Source organism: Musa acuminata, chromosome BXJ1-11, assembly GCF_036884655.1.
Source record: "Musa acuminata AAA Group cultivar baxijiao chromosome BXJ1-11, Cavendish_Baxijiao_AAA, whole genome shotgun sequence".
NCBI lineage: Eukaryota > Viridiplantae > Streptophyta > Magnoliopsida > Zingiberales > Musaceae > Musa > Musa acuminata.
Window position 1 is genome coordinate 6878619 of NC_088337.1, and position 19496 is coordinate 6898114.

The 19496-nt window shown below is 36.6% G+C and overlaps 1 protein-coding gene across 7 annotated transcripts; it reads right to left on the reverse strand.

Moving 5' to 3' along the window:
* Positions 1–7: 7 nt before the first annotated feature.
* On the reverse strand, positions 8–11119 carry LOC135582459 (uncharacterized). Of its 7 annotated transcripts, XM_065089584.1 has the most exons (14): positions 10989–11119; positions 10411–10510; positions 10135–10256; positions 9889–10045; positions 9690–9802; positions 8662–8745; positions 8528–8576; positions 8318–8409; positions 6107–6236; positions 5845–5924; positions 4039–5768; positions 2669–2785; positions 1449–2596; positions 8–613 (listed from the first exon to the last, which is right to left on the reverse strand). In XM_065089584.1, the coding sequence occupies exons 2-13, from the start codon at positions 10501–10503 to the stop codon at positions 2046–2048; spliced, it is 3318 nt and encodes a 1105-aa protein (XP_064945656.1). In that variant the 5' UTR covers positions 10504–10510; positions 10989–11119; the 3' UTR covers positions 8–613; positions 1449–2045. The 7 variants fall into 7 exon arrangements, with proteins under 7 accessions (XP_064945656.1, XP_064945657.1, XP_064945661.1 ...); XM_065089585.1 differs by lacking the exon at positions 9690–9802 and having other exon boundaries at positions 9929–10045; XM_065089589.1 differs by lacking the exons at positions 9690–9802; positions 10135–10256; positions 10411–10510; positions 10989–11119 and having other exon boundaries at positions 8318–8429; positions 9929–9957.
* Positions 11120–19496: the final 8377 nt, after the last annotated feature.

Consider the following 19496-nt stretch of genomic DNA (forward strand, 5'->3'; position numbering starts at 1 on the left):
CAGCACCTTCTTCACAAGCGTTTCTTATTATTGTAATTAAAAAAAAAATTGTATCTGGAGCTTCTACAGATAGCAGGATCCTTTTATCACATTTCAGAAAACTATCTTATACAGCTTCTCAAAAAGATGTTGCATCACATCTATAAGGATTAAAAAAGTAAATCCTTCTTAAGAAACCAAAATAGAGGATTTTTTTTTTAATTAATGTTTCCACCTTGAGAAAGTTTAAGCACACACCTTTAATCTTTGGATTTCATTAGCAAGATAGTAGCAAGACAAACTACGTAACCAATCTGAATCTGATGTTTCATCGGCTATGTAAATACTGTCAGCTACCCTGCTACATGACAAAATCATATCTTTAATTCAAGTCAAACATCATACTCACAGTTAAAATTGTCTGGCGAAGTCCGTCGGTCATCGGAAAAGGTCCTTGAAGCCTCCGTGAATCAATCAGCATTCATGAAGGAAAACAGAAGAACCCTTTCACGAGCCGGCCTGCTTCCACCATGTAAGAAATATCCAACAGTTCTTCCTGTTGTCCCCATGGTAGAACCATGCACCAAGGCAACAAGAATACCCAAGAAAGGACCCGATAAAACATGATGAATTGCTGAGAATAAGAGCGCAAGAATAGGAAAGAGATTAATTCCAAATGTCTAAGACACCACTAAGTTAACTGCATCTACTGTTTAAATAACTTGGTCTGATGTTGAAACATGAGGTCTAATAAACATTTAACCAAAGAAATTCTTACCAGAAACACCAAAATACTTATTTAATTGACAAACAGTCAAAAAGAGAGAATACATGAAAAAATAAGCAACTATTGCAGGAGCAAACATAAAAGATACTTAACAAGATGATGAACCTTGTTGCAAGAGAATGGCACTTAATAGAACTTAGAAGTCCAGGTGTAACAGCCTCAAGTGATGCAATAGAAGCCCAATCATGGCTAGTCCAGCTTCCATCCCTTGTGTGAATCCTTTAATACTACTATTACATCATGAACCAGCAAATATAGGTTTCAGATTAAGATGCACAACATGGAAATGGGCATCATTAGGACTATCCAGGAATTTCATCTATCCATTTGCAACAGATATTATGTGACCATATATAGCAAAGGGCTAACACTTGAGGTTATTAAAATTCCTCAGTAAATATTTCCCAAGAAATGTCAAAGCCATTACAAACATTATCCAATCACCAACATGTATATTGCTCTTAGATTAAAAATGATTATACATACATGTAGCCTTCAATCAGAACTCTACATAATTCTATAGTTCTACATTCATCATAAAATTGTTGACAATTCCAAATAATTTCGCGAAGTAAAGCATAGTATATATAATATGACCTTACAACTTAAAAGTAGAAGAACTAAAATAGTTGCTAGTCAATGCAGGACGTAAAAAGATCTGAAAAGGCAATGATAAACCTACCTGACAGTGTTGTGTAAACTCCAAGCCGACAAAACAAGTAGAACTTCAGCATGAGCTCGCTCATCACTCGCTTGGGCATTCCTTTTAATGTGGAGCTGATCAACATTTCTCCAACATTATATTAAAGAAACTATCGGTAAGTTTGCTCCACTTATGCATTCAGTCTTAGACCACTCATCTGGCGTGCATTATATTGAAAACTTATGCGGCAACACTCTAGTTCCTAACAACCACCATCGATTAAAAAGCTCTCTATCAGCAAACTTTGCTCCCCAAGACAATCCAAGATCAGAAAATTCCAAAATTCAACATTTTAAGTGTCACCTATCATAAAAGGTCAGAGCTTTGGTTTTGTAGAACCAATGATTCTCCTAGTATTCTCAAATTTGATACAGATAGATAAAACCCATGTTAACCTTTGATGGAAGAGGCTGAATGTATACTCTCACTTTCAAAATGCACAGCCAACCTTTGAAAGTTGCAGCACACGTGTCCATAAACTAACCTGTCTGCTAAAAAGAACCAATGTTATTTATTCAGAGATGCAAGGGCATATACATGGACGATGGACAAATGCTGCATTGTGGCAGTTAACCACTACATCCTAAATTCCCTGTTATATAGATCACCATTTGGGAAAAGAAATTTTCGTTCCTCGTTGCTAGAATAGCCGTTAGTTAGCCCAAATCTTTCATTCCTCAAAGCTTCCCTCAAACCCATATCACTTCCAGTCCGTAAATCATTCAAGCCATCCCACTGTTTGTTAAAAAATTGTTTATTTCTCAATTGCTGGAATGATATCTGTGCAATTGGAGAAAGACCCCTACGGTTTTCTGCTGAAAGTTGAGATGTAATATATGTATCACCCAATTGCAAGAATCTGTCTCCCGCAGACTCTGGTATATCCATGTTGTGATAAGAAGAAAGAGACTGCGGCCTCAATAGATGAATCCTTGGGTCACTATCTGAAACGCTAATTTGTGCAGAAAATGTAGATTTAAGGCCCAACCCAGCATTATTTATTCCAAGTGACATTCGCTCCTTGCCGACAGCCAAAATTGCTGGATCAATAAATCCTATATCACTAGGATTTCCAGATATTTGTGCTTGATAATGATTTTCAACTGCACTACTGAGAAGATGATTTTCTGCAAGAAAACAAAAACACATTAAGGAACTGAAGGTCCTGCAAGACGACTGGACAAATTTGATATACAAACCTGAGAACACTGCCTCATGTGTTTGGTAGAATCTATCTTGAGAAGAAAAATCTGGAAGGTGTACTCTGCTTGGAGTGGAAAATCCAGGTGGAGCTGATATCTTAGCCTTCAAAGTACCTTCCATTCATGAGCGAATGAATATCAAACAGAGATCAACAACCCACACAAACAAATTTAAACGACAGCACAGTATTTAGTCAAGTTCATATTGGCATGATATGCTAAATAAACAATAATTTCACATTCAAAATACCATGTCCATGTAATGAATTCATTGCTTAGTATTTAAGGTCAATTATCATGGAAGTGACAGAAACCTGTTACATATAAAAAGAGAAATGTCGTGGTAATTGTGTATAGTCACCCATGACCCATGGATCAGGCTTGCTGACAACAACATGCAAAGTTGACAATAGGTAAGATCTTTTTTTTTAGAATAATTTGACAATAAGCGAGAAGCACTATGCAGGTCCAGAAACTGCATAATGCATATGCAGCATGGGAATGCTTACCACAACAAAAATGTATAATTTTAAAAGCAGCAGATTGGGAACATAGTCCATGAAAGAAATACAAAAAAGAACTATAGCAAAAAAAAGTTCCCCAATCAAAAGGGGAAAAAGGCTTTCGAGAAACCAATGCTCCAAGTTTACCTCTTTCCTGGAATAATTAGCAGAACAAATAACAGAAGGCAGATCTCACATTGTCATTGCATAGATCCATGCAGCATCATATATAGGTGACCAAGAGGGTGTGGTCATAGTGGACTAAGTCTCAAAGGAGAAACCATATGGAACTCCTTAGATTGCGTCTGCTGGAAAGCAATATACTTGAGGAAGGCAAAGAGTGGGAATAAACATGTGGTGAAGCAGTCACAAACTAGGGCACAGACAGAAGAAAGAGTGAAAAAAAGATACGAGTCAGAGAAAGGGTTGAAGGCTCTCTTGTATCATCGAAACATATAACCTTCAGACAGATTGCACCAGTTTGGGCTAAAGCCTTTATGCACCTTATGCAGCTGCATGTGTTATGTGTGTTCCAATTATGTAGCCGAATCACATGATGCTGCCACATATATAAGGTATGTGATGAGGCTAAGAGACCAATATGCATACAGGGTGATAACAGGGTTATGTCACTGATCCACGTGTGCGGCTGCAAAGACTGCTTATTGAAACCTTGTCTAAAGGACTCACAGGCTCCCATTTAAACATTGAAAGAATCTAAATAGTTAAAACGAAAGCACACATATATAAAAGTGAACTTAGAGATATCAGAAACAGCAAAAGAGCAACAAGAATATTAAAAAGTTATTACAAGTGAACAAATTTGTGGGTTGATGATAATATTAATAATAAGCAAGCACTTACCAGCAGCCTTGTCAAATGAGACAACAGGGTTGCTGTTGATGACAGTGTTGGGAGACTCAAAAGTATCAAACATAGTTCCATTTCGAAGCCCGTGTTCAAATGAATCATGTGATGAGCAAAACATCTGTGCATGGGCCTCACCTCTGGTAGGTTGTACAACACTCCCTTGGCATTCTTGCCTGGCAAAAGAAAACCTAGACTGATTGCTGTTGTTGGATCTCCAAGAACTTAATAATTTAAAGGAGCTTTCTTGTTTTTCGGTTTCACCAAGCAGTCTAGCAAAACTATTACTTGTAGCTGAGGAGTCATCCCATGGATCAACATCTAGTGACAGTATATCCGAAATGATGCTGCTCTCCCTCTTTATCTCTACAGTTGCATATTTGTTAGAACTGGCTATATCATTAACTCTTCCTGAAGATTTCACCTTTTCTTCATTGCAGTTCATCTCAGGACACTGAAAACCCCTCCCAGGTGAACAACTGTTTTGCTCATAAGCTTTGTGACCATTGGGCAGTGCAGATTCTTTATCGCCTAATGGAAAAAATGGAAACATGGCCGTCTCCGAATATCTGTCCATATTTCTGCCAACTCTTGGGGTTTGTTTATCTTGGACATAGGTGTTCCAAGAAGTAGAACTTGAACAATTACCGCTATTGTGTGAATGATTTAGGTAAATTGAAGAAGATAGTCGATCAACAGTATCTGAAACTCTAAGTACTTTATTGTCAGAAGGAAGTAGCAAGACATCTTTGTTATTAACTGCAGAGGTCGACTTTTCCTTTAGTAGCTCGCAACTCTGGTCCCTTAACCTGTTACTAGCATCCTTATCAAGCAACAGCAGGGCTTTGTTCAATGAAGCTGAATCCGAGTCATTTGTCAGAGGCATCACAGTTGTAAAACTATTAACATTTGAAAATTGATGCTGGTTCACATGCAACTGATCAGCTCTAACATGGCTATCTATAGTTACCGAAGACAAACTTGAGCATAAACTATGTGTTACCCCATTGACAATACTAGAACCTTGAGTAGCACTACCAGAACCAGACCTGCTGAATTGTCTATCAAAACCTTTAGAAATGGTGCTATTTATTGCCTTTGTGTTGTCACCATTTGCATAAATGGATGTTTTGTTATCTTCTGATGCACTAACTGGAAGGCTATATGAGAAATTTGAGGCCACCTGCGAAGCACGAGGGATGTCCGAGAGATCTATAGTTGATACATCTGATACAACTGTTTGGCTCTGCTCGTCAATAATAGGCATAAACTCGCAATCCGAGTGTGACATTGGTTTTTCTTCACCAAGCTTTGATGTCACAACTATGTCATCCAATGAAGAAGATATGGATGAACAATTATTTGTTACAACCGCCTCCAGTGATGACCTCAAAGGTTCTACAGGTTGAGAAATGTCACCAACTTGCAGTGATTCTCGGTTTGCTGGCATTTTCGGTGTCATATCCACAAAATTATGCCTCAAAGAGGACTGCTTAGTACTTTCCGTTAACAACAAAGGTGATTTATTAGTTGTTAAAGTCTGGTTTTCAGGCACCTTGGATGTTGTAGCTACTTCATCATTCCATGCAGAAGGATGATCTGTGCTTTCAGTCAATACAGGAGGCAAAGACAAATTACCAACCATCTCTACCTTTTGTTTGGCATGGGAAACTTGGGAGCATGCTGCACTTGCAACAGGAGACCGGCAGTTCGAAGTTTGAAGACCCCTGCATGCAAGAAATTTGAACATTGACTTTGATAGACTGGGAAATCCGAAAAAGAAGGGAACAGCAAGAATCACACCATGAAGCACCAGCCGGAAGAACAGTGGGCTTCCCAGCATTGCTATTAGGAGGAGAATCTTTGGCCTGGTTTGAGATGCTCTGCTTGCATGTACAATCAGTAAATGTGATGATACAAAGCATATACAAAAAATTTATAGCCACAATCAATATGGTTTACTACAGACTAAATAAGTTGCAGGTCCTAACTAAAAATAAGTCCTAAGCCTCAGTGGACTATCAAAGCTTTTTTTTTAAGTGACTATCAAAGCATTAGAATTTACATTTGAGGCACTTCTGATGTGATATCTGCTTGAAGCTGTTATACTGTTAGAAAAGTCATCGGCTGGAGGAGGCAAAACAGTTCCTGAATGCTGTTGAGAATTATTTGAAGCAATTTGTCGAACCCTACTCCTATAAGCACAATAAGCCAAAAGTTGAGTAAAAGGGAGAGCAAACACTGAATTCATAGGATTACTTTAGATTCTGTGGAAGAACAAGGCAACAATAATAACCTCATCAAGTGCAATAAGATGATTGCAATATGCAACTAGTGAACCTAAGACAGTAGAATAGTAATTGTGGAGGGCTTCAATGTTGTTCACGTCTGTGCTGTCTCTATACAATTTACCAGTTGTGACTGAATGGATATCAACATAATATGATGATCACATGTGCTTAAGACAAATGCTGTCATGATATTACAGCATTTGTCTTAAGTACAGGACATCCAACATATACACAGCAACAAGTACATAAACTTATTTCAGTTTGTGCAAGCATATATCTATCAAAATAATATAGCCATATATGCTATGAAAGTGTGATAGCAGGCACTACAATACTCAATAATTCTTAAGTACAGGACATCATGCAAATCATACAGCAGCTTGTACTAAATGTTTGTCAATCCAGATGTCATCATATTACTAGGTACTCAGAAGTCAGAACCCTTCTTTCTGTCGAATTTATTTACAAATTTTTATAAGCCAGAAAGTTGTATAAGAAAGTGTGAACGAATGTGTTGGATATCGACAGAGAACTCAATCTCAAGTGCTATCCTGATGCTTGGGTTGCAAATCATGCATTGGAACTCAGAGATCTCAAGGGCGAGATCCATGCAAAGAAAGCATTTGATGCAGAATTATTGCCTTTAAGTTTAATTTGGATCTTGACAAACTTTAGGCTAAGCCAGAACTGTCAAGTTTGACAGCTATTGAGTCATATCATTATTATTCTTCTAGTATTTTTAGATTAATATTCACCACTTTTTACTGGCTGCTTTTTTAGGTGCCTAGTCCTGTTTGAATTGTATTGATGTTTAAAATTTTTAAGTATAGATAGTGTTTACTTGTTTATGACATAGTTAGCCACTGTAACCAAGATTAAGTTTCTAGACTTCTCCAAAGCTTTTGTACACCTTTACCTAATGATTGCCAGAATCACTAAATAATGAATTAAATTATGTTGATCCTACTTTTATAATATACTAACCAGAGGCTTTCTTATACAGACTTTATAATACTCAAATATGAACTTTCTTTCTTAGATCCCTATTGCGTAACTGTTGCTTGAGTTAGACTATGTTGAACCAAATTTAATTTAGACATTCCTCTAACACTTGGCTATCTAGAACTAAACATCACTTCATGAAGTTACTCTTAAAGTCTAGAGAACTGCACTAAGTGGCCAACTTAGTTCTGACAGTAAAGAGTTCTCATCTTCTTAGAACTATGAAACCTTGAGTGTGAAGAAAGCCTCATGCAACTTCTGTGGTGGCTAATTCCAGCATGTATATTAAAGACCCGAGACACACTAGTTGAGCATAACTGAGGAGAGGGAGACATATTATTTGATGAACATAAGTTGCTTATGTGCAACTAGTATACAAACATACTATCTATAACAAATTAGAATTTTCTAACAAGGATATCCCTGTGCAAAATATGATGAAAAAGCTTCATAAATAATAATCATAGGCTCATAGCAATGACAGCAAACAGATGTGTAGAAGAAAACTCAATCAAAACAGTATCTCTGAGCTGCATATGTGCAACAGGAATCATTTACACTGAGTTTTCGTTTGATTATGTTCGTCCTACATTGCTGCAGTGCTATATAAGAATACATGTAAGACAATTCATGGAAAATGAATCAAAGAGCAGAATAGTGTCAAGAGTATCAGATATTAGTAGAAATTTCCATCAGATGAAGAAATACTGCTCTGCCAGTACCTCATATCACCCAAAAAAAAGCTTCTTGGAAAACCAAAGAATTTACAGGGTTAAATGAAATGCATATGTGCTATAATTAAAGTTTATCGAACACTTGCGTGATGGACACACTATTAAACAATACTTATTTATGACAAAGAATTAAGCTTATTTTAACTTCCATAAAAAAACATGTTGTCATACTGCAATAGCTCAAAGTCAACAGCAATAATCTAGCATTCCATTTTAGATGGAAGGTTGTATGATATACTAATCTATTACCTTGTATAAGCTGAAATAATCTCATCCTTGCTGAAACTATCTTCTTGGCTGCCTATATCATGCAAATACAGACAATCTGGATTGCTGCAGGTCTGAACAACCAAGATAATTACTGGTAATGAAATTTGACAAGAAACAAAGTTTATCATATGTAAAAAAAATTATAGTAAAAAAGAATCCAGAAATAAAGAAACAGGCTACTTTCTGTACCATATTTCTCAACCAGGCATGGCAATATTTCGTTGTACCAAAACATGCCCTACAAAAGTGAACTACACAACTATTAGGGTAAGAACAGGTTAAATGAATAAGTCATGCAAATGAAATCTAAATGACTGGCTTACCTCAAGGTCTTACCCTCCAGAACATAATTGTGTACAGCTTTAATGCATCGAACAGCTTCTTCTTCTCTTGCATATGTAACATACCTAGTCCAACAAGGTACAAAAATATGAGAACCCAATATTGGTAAACTAAACATGAATTCAATACTTCTCAAACACTTTGTGATCAGGTCACAAAAAGCTATAGTTGAGGCCCTATGCAAACACCATGTAGAAAACTTGTTGTTACATGTGTTTTCCAGGTGAAGCCATCTTCATGAACTTACAAGGGCCAAGCACTCCATAAATACAGCCATAAATTCTTTAATTCTCTTTATTTATTTTAGATCCGCTGTTAATCAGTCATGTTGCACCTCAAATCACAATATACACAATACTCAACCAAAACCAGAAGACGATAAGAGAAGAAATATACATACATCCTTTGTCTAGTAGAAGGCTAGGCCCAGTGAGCTTAGAAAAAATTAATGACTGAATCCTAGATCAGACCACCACAAAGTAAACATGGCCCAAGTCAAAAAAAAAAAAATGAAGTAAACTAAAGAAAAATATAGAGAGTCAGTAGGACCAACAAGCAACATCTAGCACCAACATATAAACTAACACGATCCTCAAATTCAAACATGATTCAAATACTAAAGGCATGTAAGTGAATGTCTACAAGCAATGCACTTAGCATATAAGTAGTCACCACTAGATGCATAAGTGGCAATGCTTGTTTGGCAACAAATTACTGAAAAACACAGAAATTGATTTCACAAAAAACAAGAATTCATAAACCCAATTGTGCAAGCATGAAACAACATAAAAATGCAGAATAAGTTGAAAGAGATAAAATTATTGAATAAATCAATTTAATACACAGCAAACAACCTAAACTAGATCCCAAATATAAATATCATCACAACATAGAAACAAGTTATAATGCCTGAAATAAGTAGCTTCCTCAGTTTGGAGATGAATTCAAATGATTGCTCTGTTCTTAACAAATAGAAAATAATACCAAAGTCGATATAAATAAGACCTACACACTACACGTGCTGTTACTTGATGCTTGCTGGGTAGGCGTACTTGCAGGACGAGAAATTGACACCTTTATAACTTTCCCATACTGACCAAAGTATTCCTTACTTTCAAGAAACTGCAAATCACAGAGAAACCTCAAAAGAACCCCTTTTTGTTTACCTAAAGCATGAGTTCTAACAACAAAAGAGATCAAGCACACACACTATCATCGCATAAATTAGTAGGAAGTCCAATTATGTACACAAGGTTTCGTTGCATCACTCTGACACTGCTAAGATGCTTCTTAGCTTCTGCAGATGTTTTCAGCTTTGCTTTTTGAGATTTCTGCTTTTTCTCAGAATTTATCTCAGCAACTATCCTATACAAAAGAAAGAAAATGTATAAATTTAGTGTCATATGAATCTATACAACATATAAATCATTCAAGGAAAACACTTAGAACGTAACCTTTTGCAGTTGGCGGCCATTCTGACAATCCTTTCCTTGTCATATGGCGTGCGACATGCGGGACACCGCCCTTCTGTTTTCTCAGCCATGTCATTTATTTGATGCCAACACCAAACGCAAATCTGCAGACAAGATAAAGATCGTGCGTCAACTTCAAGACATGGAACTCAACGCTTCTAAGAATTCAGACATCATCTGTAGCAAAGTCAAACGTAACAAGTGTTTCAATCTTAAAACCCGAATTTCTCTCGTTTCCCAATCAGCAGGCACACATACCTCATATCCACATTTGCAAGGTTTCAGTTGCTGGTCAGTCAGATCCATCTCCTCAGCGCACAAAGGACAGGTCCTATCTCCATCATCACTCATGGTGGTCCTTCAAACACGAAAAAGTAATTCAAAAGACTAACCAAGAATGCATACAAATCACAGATAAAACACCAGAAATCCACGTCCAATAGTTACTAAATGATGCCCCTAAAAGGTCCTAATTTCTAGGATTACCTACATACATTATCCCATTCCCAAAACCAGAGAGAAGCCCTATAGAACACAATTCTTTTCCTATCCGGCAATCTCCCCAGACTTCTCCTTCACGAATAGCAAAATCTACAGGTTAACCCCAATCTAGCAACATCAAGGATTTGCACGAAATCCTTGATCGCACGAGTTCCGACAGAGAGAATACTAAAAATCTACCCACAGCTCAAAACTCCCACGTCCAATCAATGGAAGCAACCAACAGCCGGCCAGTCTACGCCATCGGTTCCGCCGGGACCATAATAGATCAGCAAAGTGAAGATAATTTAACGGGAGAAGACGGCAGATCCAGCGATCGGCGAGAGATCACTTACACTGGGGGGATTGGGAATGGATCGAAGGCTGAGGTCGGGATCGGGAGGACGCCTCTTCTCTCTTACGAAGGGATGGGTTTGTCCGCAGGACGCACTTGGTGTTTTTGCGCCGACTCGGCTGCGTATTAATGAACCGGCAACCACAACACCGGCTTCAAACCACCAACGCTCTTGCATTTATTTACGAGACGTGCCATTTCTCAGTTATGCCAATTTTGCCCTTCCCGGACTCGGACCATCTGCAGCACCTTTGTCAGCAGAAGATTCAGTGTTTCACAGGTGGGCCCAGTGGAGCCGTTGCCTTATCCTCTCTCTCTCTCTCTCTCTCTCTCTCTCTATATATATATATATATATATATATATATATATATATATATATATATATATATAGTTTACTAGTGTTATAAATATATTATTATTGCTCGATATGTCAAGAGGTTCAACGTGGCTTGGGTTCAACATTTGAACTTGTTGAGGGTCTTAGTATCAGGATATTATTGAATATTATTAAATTTCCTATTAGATGTATTAGGGACATGTCTAACAAGAGTTTTGGAGATCAAATGATTCCAAGGAGACAATAAGACCCATTTATTTTTTCTAATATATTTTATGATAATTTATCATAATAGTTAGGAAAATAAGGATATGAATTTGATAATTATATTGGATTGTTGGATGTTACTTAGATATGAAAGATCAATTAACTCATTTAGGTATTATGGTTGGTGATAAGCCACATTTTGTCCGCTTTGGACGGTCAGTATACATGTGCGTTATCTTTTTGGAGCTTGTGAGTTTCAAAAGGAGCCTCTGAAGATAAGGGTGACCCGACGAATTTACGAACTCTTGGTTCCTCATACGCTTTAACCAATATAGGACTAAATGTTACTATCAGTGCTCTCTCTCGTATGTGAGCCAATGGCTTAGAGCCCTCATTCTAGTGCTAATCTAGTAAATCATTAGTGCGATGGGCTTACGAAGAATTATTCGCTTTGGGTAACAGGTGTATTCGCACGTTTTTATTTTTTCGAAGCTCCAAAAGGTGTTTCTAAGGGTAAATGTGACCCGACGGACTTATGAACTCTTGATTTTTCTACATTTTACCTAACGTGTAACTAAATGTCTTTATCGGTTGGTACCATAATATCATATAAAACGAGTAGAACGTTTAGTCCATATATCTAGTTGATAAAGCATAATGTCTTTATCGGTTGGTACCATAATATCATACAAAATGAGTAGAAAGTTTAGTCCATATATCTAGTTGATAAAGCATTTGAGTGAATGTACTGATGATGAGATGTGATTTTTTATTATTGATATTATATATATATATATAATCTAATAATTTATTTATGTTTTTGGGTGGTACCTAAGTGTTGAATTTGTGAGTTAGAATTCACTTTCACCGTTTATCCTTGAGAAAAAAAAAACAGAAGGGCTTTAGATATCAACTTTATCATTATTATCTAATAAAATTTTATGTCATATTGTTTTTGTTCTTTTCTCTGTTCATCGCTTAAGCTTGCACCCCAATTTCCAAAGAAAAAAATTGAAGGACTATATAAAGTATTAAAATAATTAAAGACTTGACGATACAAATTATATTATATAAATGATTGATGCCCACAAAGAAATCACCCAATGCTATAATTTTTAATGTGAATTGGAGTTTGAACATTATTATATAAATAATCGACTAACCACATTAGTTATTAATATATGCTTATTTATTATTAAAATAAATAATTATTTATATTTATGAAACCTAAAATTAAGAGTAAAACAAATCGGAAGGATATATGTATATAAATTGTTTCGATACTTATATAATGATAGCACTAATTTGTTACGATTAAGAGGTCAGCACTAAGAGGGGGGGGAAGGATAAATTAGTGCGGTGGAAAGATAATGACGGTTTACAAATCTTTCGTACGATAAAATCATTTTCGACGTAAAAGCCATTTCGTAAAGATAATAACTTTGAAGGTGTATTCATAAAGATAGCTTGAAGGCAGTAAGCACTTAAAGATGTTTGTAGTAAGGAAATAACAATAATAAAATGAAACCGAGATTTAGAGTGGTTCGGTCAATCTTGACCTACATCCACTTTCGACTTCCTCCTCCGACAAGGTCACCAGCATCCACTAGAAGTCTTCCTTCAATAGGCGAAGGTCAATCACCTTTTTACACCCCTCTTCTCCTTTTCTTGGGTTTAGGAGACAAGCCTTACAAGCACTCACTCCTCTCAAACTATTCTAACACTTAGACTCAAAGAGGAGGATTCTAAAGAGATTACAGCAGCGTTTTCTCACTTTTGAATACTCTGTACTTGTGTGTTTTTACCAGGGATGAGAGGGGTATTTATAGGCTTCAAGTTGCTTCAAACTTGGAGCCTAAAACTTTTCCATCCTGGGTTTCCGGGCATGGGTGGTACCACTACGCAGTGTCAGCCTGGCTGACACTGCCCTGGGCGATACCACCACTTGGGGCGTAGTGCTAGGTGGTACCACTGCCCAAACTGGTGGTACCATTGCCTAATACCCTGCCAGGGGTGGTACAATCGCCCAGACTAGCGGTACCACCGCCTGACACAGTCTCGAAGATTGTGCCACGACGGTGAAACTTCTTGGGGCACTGTTTGGGCTTCTTATTGGGCCCAACACAGTTTTTACATGGGCCTAACTAGCCCGTAATTGGGTTGGCTCAATCCAAGCCCAATTACGTGCTAACTACGATTCGTAAGACATATTCTAAGCTAAACAAAGTCTGTAAGTCTATTTTTTTGGCGAGCTTCCGGTTATCTTCCGATGAACTTTCAACGATCTCTCGGCAATGTTCCGGTGGACTCCCAGCAAGCTCTTGGACTTCACGACGATCTTCTTGGCATGTTCCGACAAGCTTCTTGGCAAGCTCCAAGACTTCTCAACTAGTTCCTCCAGAACTTTCGACGAACGTCCGGACTTCCGACGAACTCTCGAACTCCCAACGTGATCGCGTCCTTGACTCCAGGACTTTATTTTGCTTCATGCCTTGCTATCGTAGTTAATCCTGTACATGTAAAATAAACTTCGATTTAGACAATTAATACTAAGCATTAATCAAGTTGTCCGGCATGTCATTGGTCTCTCGACACTTCGTCCGATTCTTCGGCGCATCGTCCTCTCCTACGGCCTATTGCCCAATCGGTCAGTTGACTCCACAACTCAGATATCCTTAGCCCAATGTCCACTCTTCTTGGCCTGATGCCCGAATCTAGGGCCCGAAGCCTTCTATCGATACGTCGACCAATCCATCGGCCCGACGTCCAATCTTCTAACATGTTCCTCCAACCCAATATGATTTTTCCTGCTTTAATTGTTTCATCCTGATTGAAGCATCTTGCTTCACTCAAAACATAGATTAAAATATAATTACTTATCGATTAGTTTCATCATCAAAATCTGAGATTCAACAACCTCCCCCTTTTTGATGATGACAACCAATCGACGACGGAGTTAACCTTAACTCCCGGAGTTTAACCAAACTCCCCCTATCAATATGTCGTATTGATAGAGACTCTTGGATTCAAAAATTCAAGCAAAATGTCATGATCAAATTATTCATGACACAACACACTTCTCCCCCTTTGTCATCAACAAAAAGGAGAAGTTCCAACTATTCATGTGTTTGAAAAACAAGTTCAATACATTACATGAAACACATAATATCTATTTTTATCATCATGCAAGCTAGCAAAAATTTAGCAAGTGTTACATCATATTAGAACATGCAAGCTATCAAATTTTAGATATACAAGGTAGGAAGATAGCATGTTCTACATCATACAAGCTAGCAAAATTTCGAAAGTAAATGCAAGATAGCTTCTTGTTGAAGCATGCAAGCTAGCGATTCTTGCTTCCTATTGCAATATGCAAGTTGCAAGTTTTGTTTATTGAGATAGGCAAGCTAGTGATGTTCAAGATAGCAAGCTTTTTCTTCTCTTTTGAGAAGTGTCATATTTGCTTTCTTTGCAAAGTGCAAGTTAGCAAAATTTTACTTCATTTTTGAATTGTGCAAGCTAGCATCTTTCTCTTTCTCTTTGAGATGTGAACATTAGCAACTCTTTCTCCCCCTTTGTCATTGTCAAAAAGAAGGGAAGAATATAATTTTGTATCTCTTTTTTTCTTTACAATAATTTTCAAATTATGATAGAGGAAAGTAACAATTTTATTTATGCATCATTATATTTTTCAAATTAAAACGTACATATTTTCAAAAACCTTACATTTCATACCGAATAAATCAATCATCATTATGAGCATAGCATTTATCAACATCATATGCACTATATATATCATCACAATAAAAAGCATATGCATCATTCCAAATCATAAACGTTTCAAATCATGATGGTATTAATTTGTCAAATTACATCCTACCATGCATGATCATAACTTTTTCCTCTTTTATTATTATAAATAAAAAAGAATAAAGGAAGAACAAAATAGTATAAAATATTTCAATCATTTCAAGGTATATAAGCCATAAATACAATGACATCATGTCATGAAAGATAAGACATCTTGAATTCCAAAAGACATGATTCATTTTATCAAATCTCTACTTTTATAAATAGTAAAAGTTGTATGTGCACAAAGAAGAGATCTAAAAAATATCTCAAGTAGTAAATCCAAAAAATCAAGATCATGATTTAAATATAAACTCATTCAAATTCAAATTATCAAATCAAAATCATTTTCAAGAGATTCACAAAATTCATAATATAAATAGATTCACTATTTTAATTCCAATGATAATGTGGCTTATGTTAAGTGATTGATTTCATATAAGCATGCTCAAGTTTTTCGTATGAAAACCATGCATCATAGTTTGAAAAATGAAAGAGCAAATATCATCATGGAAATTGTATATAATCATCAAGATCGAATCATCATTTCTTCAAATCATCATGCTTAATTAAATATTAAATCGTCAAGCATGATAAGTATATTATTTCATATAAGCATGTCTTTTTATGTTAAATCAAAACATGCATCATTTTTAAAACTGAGAAAGCCACTTTCATTGTGATAAAAATTGATAATTCATAAATCATAAGAATCATCATGCATAATTTTAAAATATAAAGATCTCAAGCATGATTTCATATTTTCAATCAAAATTATTTTATTTATTTATCATAAAATATATATTTTTCATGATTATTTTTAAAATTACTAGCATGATAAGCATGATTCTTAATTTTTATATTTTCATTATTAAACATGTAATTTTTAAAAAATTAATTCTAAACTAAATTTAAAAAATGCATCATGAAAAGCATCATGCAATTTCGAAATAAATTAGGGGGATTTTGATTACCTCATCATCAAAAGTCGTTAAGCCGTAGTTTGCCTTCTCGCCTTTGTTGATTTTCTCCTCGTCTTCATAAGAGCTCGATTCGTCCCAATTTATGTTCTTCATCTTGCGTTCAAAGCAAGTGGTTTCGTTTTTTTTATTCTTTAATTTTTGTTTCATTAACTTTTTTAATTTATTAGTGAGTAGTTCATGTTCACCATCACTTGAGCTTATGCTCGAGTGGTATTCAAATGTTCTATGTCCCAAATCGTTCCTGTTCTTTGGAAGGTTATTCTTGAGTTCTTTTTTTGCCACATTGTTCATTTTGTAGATCATTAAAGACTCAATTAGTTCTTCGAGTGGAAAATGGTTCAAATCATTAGCCTCTTGTATGGTCGTTACTTTAGAGTCCCAAGTTTTATTAAGAGAACGGAAAATCTTGTTTATGAGTTCAAAATCTGAAAAACATTTGTCAAGAGCTCTTAAACCATTGACGACATCCGTAAAACAAGTGTACATGTCAACAATGGTTTCGCTTGACTTCATTCGAAAAAACTCGAAATCATGCATTAAAAAGTTGATTTTCGAATCTTTAACTCTAGAAGTGCTTTCGTGTGTGATTTCAAGAGTGTGTCATATGTCAAAAGCCGTTTCGCACAAAGAAACCCGATTGAATTTATTTTTATCTAAGGCGCAAAATAAAGCATTCATAGCCTTTGTATTTAGAGAAAACGTCTTCTTCTCCAAATCATTCCAATGGTTCATTGGAAGAGAAGACATTTCAAATCCGTTTCGACTATGTGCCATAAATCAAGATTCAATGAAGGTAAGAAAACTCTCATTAGAGTTTTCCAATAAGTGTAGTCTGTCCCATTGAAGAAGGGAGGACGAATGAGAGAGTGACCCTCTTGGTTGCCAAAAAGAGTAATTTCTCTTATGTGTTAATCAAGTGAGAAATAACGAGGCTCTAATACCAATTATTAGGATCAAGAGGTCGGCACTAAGAGGGGGAGGGGGGGGGGGGTTGAATTAGTGCAGCGGAAAGATAACGACGGTTTAAAAAATTTTCATATGATAAAATCGTTTACGACGTAAAAGTCGTTTCGTAAAGATAGCTTGAAGGCAGTAAGCACTTAAAGAAGTTTACAGTAAGGAAATAGTAAGAATAAAATGCAAACCGAGATTTAGAGTGGTTCGGTCAATCTTGACCTACATCCACTTTCGGCTTCCTCTTCCGACGAGATCACCGGCGTCCACTAGAAGCCTTCCTTCAATAGGCGAAGGCCAACCACCTTTTTACATCCCTCTTCTCCTTTTCCCGGGTTTAGGAGACAACCCTTACAAGCACTCACTCCTCTCAAACTATTCTAACACTTAGATTCAAAGAGGAGAATTCTAAAGAGATTACACCAGTGTTTTCTCACTTTTGAATACTCTGTGCTTGTGTGTTTTAACCAGGGATGAGAGGGGTATTTATAGGCTTCAAGTTGATTCAAACTTGGAGCCTAAAACATTCCCATCCCGGGTTCCTCGGGCACAGGCGGTACCACCGCCCAGTGTCAGTCTGGCTGACACTCCCTTGGGCGGTACCACCACTTGGGGTGCATTGTTGGGCGGTACCACCGCCTGGCACCCTGCCAGGGGCGGTACAACCGCCCAAACTGGCGGTACCACTGCTTGACACAGTCTCGAAGACATGATGGTGAGGCTTCTTAGGGCACTGTTTGGGTTTCTTATTGGGCCCAACATAGTTCTTACATGGGCCTAATTGGCCCGTAATTGGGTTGGCCCAATCCAAGCCCAATTACGTGCTAACTACAATTCCTAAGACATATTCTAAGCTAAATAAAGTCCGTAAGTCTATTCTTCCAATGAGCTTCCGATGATCTTCTAGTGAACTTCCGACGATCTCTCGGCAATATTCCGGCAGACTCCCGGCAAGCTCCTGGACTTCACGACGATCTTCTTGGCGTGTTCCGACGAGCTTCTTGGCAAGCTCTGAGACTTCTCGACTAGTTCCTCCAGAACTTTCGATGAATGTTCAGACTTTCGACGAACTCTCGAACTCCCAACATGATCGCATCCTTAACTCCGGGACTTCATTTTACTTCATGTCTTGCTATCATAGTTAATCATGCACATGTAAAACAAACTTCGATCCAGACAATTAATACTAAGCATTAATCAAGTTGTCCGGCATGTCATTGGTCTCTCGACGCTTCGTCCGATTCTTCGGCGCATCGTCCTCTCCTGCGGCCTATTGCCCAATCAGCCAGTTTACTCCATAACTTCGATATCCTTAGCGCAATGTTCGCTCTTCTTAGCCCGATGCCCGAATCCAAGGCCCGAAGCCTTTTATCGATACATCGACCAATCCACCAATCCGACGTCCAATCTTCTGACATGTTCCTCCGGCCCAACATGATTTTTCTTGCTTTAATTATCTCATCCTGATCAAAGCATCCTGCGTCACTCAAAATACAGATTAAAACATAATCACGATTGGTTTCATTATTAAAATATGAGATTCAACATAATTAAATTAAGAAAAATCAAATAATATAAATCCTTTCTCTCACTTATTCCTTACTTTTCTCTTTAATAAAAATATAATATATTTAAAGTTATTTTTAATATTTAAAAATTATTGATTGATTTTTCTTAAAAATATTATTTTTGAGATTTTCTTATAATGTGTTTCAGTTTTTCCATTTGATTCCTATGTTTTATTTAATATCCTAAATGGCTCTCCTCATCGTTTATCATCCCGTTGCAAGTCCTGTCATAACTTATGACTATCTCTACCTTGTATTTTTTTCTTCTCTTCTATTATCATACTTTCATACTTTAACTCTTTTTCTTTTCTTATTTTTTTCTTTTCTATTTTTTTATGACTATAACAAGATAAAAACGATAGTGAAAGCAATGAGGCTCTCGGACAGAATGCATAAGAGTCTCACAATGAAACTAAGACGACTATAAGCCAAGAGTATTTTGAGTAAAGAAAATAATATCAAAAAAATTAAAAATTAGGAACATCTTATTGAAAAGATAAAAAAAGAGATTTTTTGAAAAACCAAAGAATATTTGTTTTTATAATAATTTCAGTTATGATGGTGTATGGTTAATAAATATGCAAGTCGTGAAGGGTAATTAAATAATTCT

What these genes read in the sequence shown, in the direction of transcription:
- LOC135582459 (XM_065089584.1), bottom strand. Translation starts at nt 10,503, where the DNA reads ATGAGTGATGATGGAGATAGGACCTGTCCTTTGTGCGCTGAGGAGATG. An exon ending in CTGGAGGGTAAGACCTTGAG is followed by an intron (nt 8,577 to 8,661) that starts GTAAGCCAGTCA and finishes TCACTTTTGTAG; the next exon opens with GGCATGTTTTGGTACAACGA. An exon ending in ACATCAGAAGTGCCTCAAAT is followed by an intron (nt 5,925 to 6,106) that starts GTAAATTCTAAT and finishes ACATGCAAGCAG; the next exon opens with AGCATCTCAAACCAGGCCAA.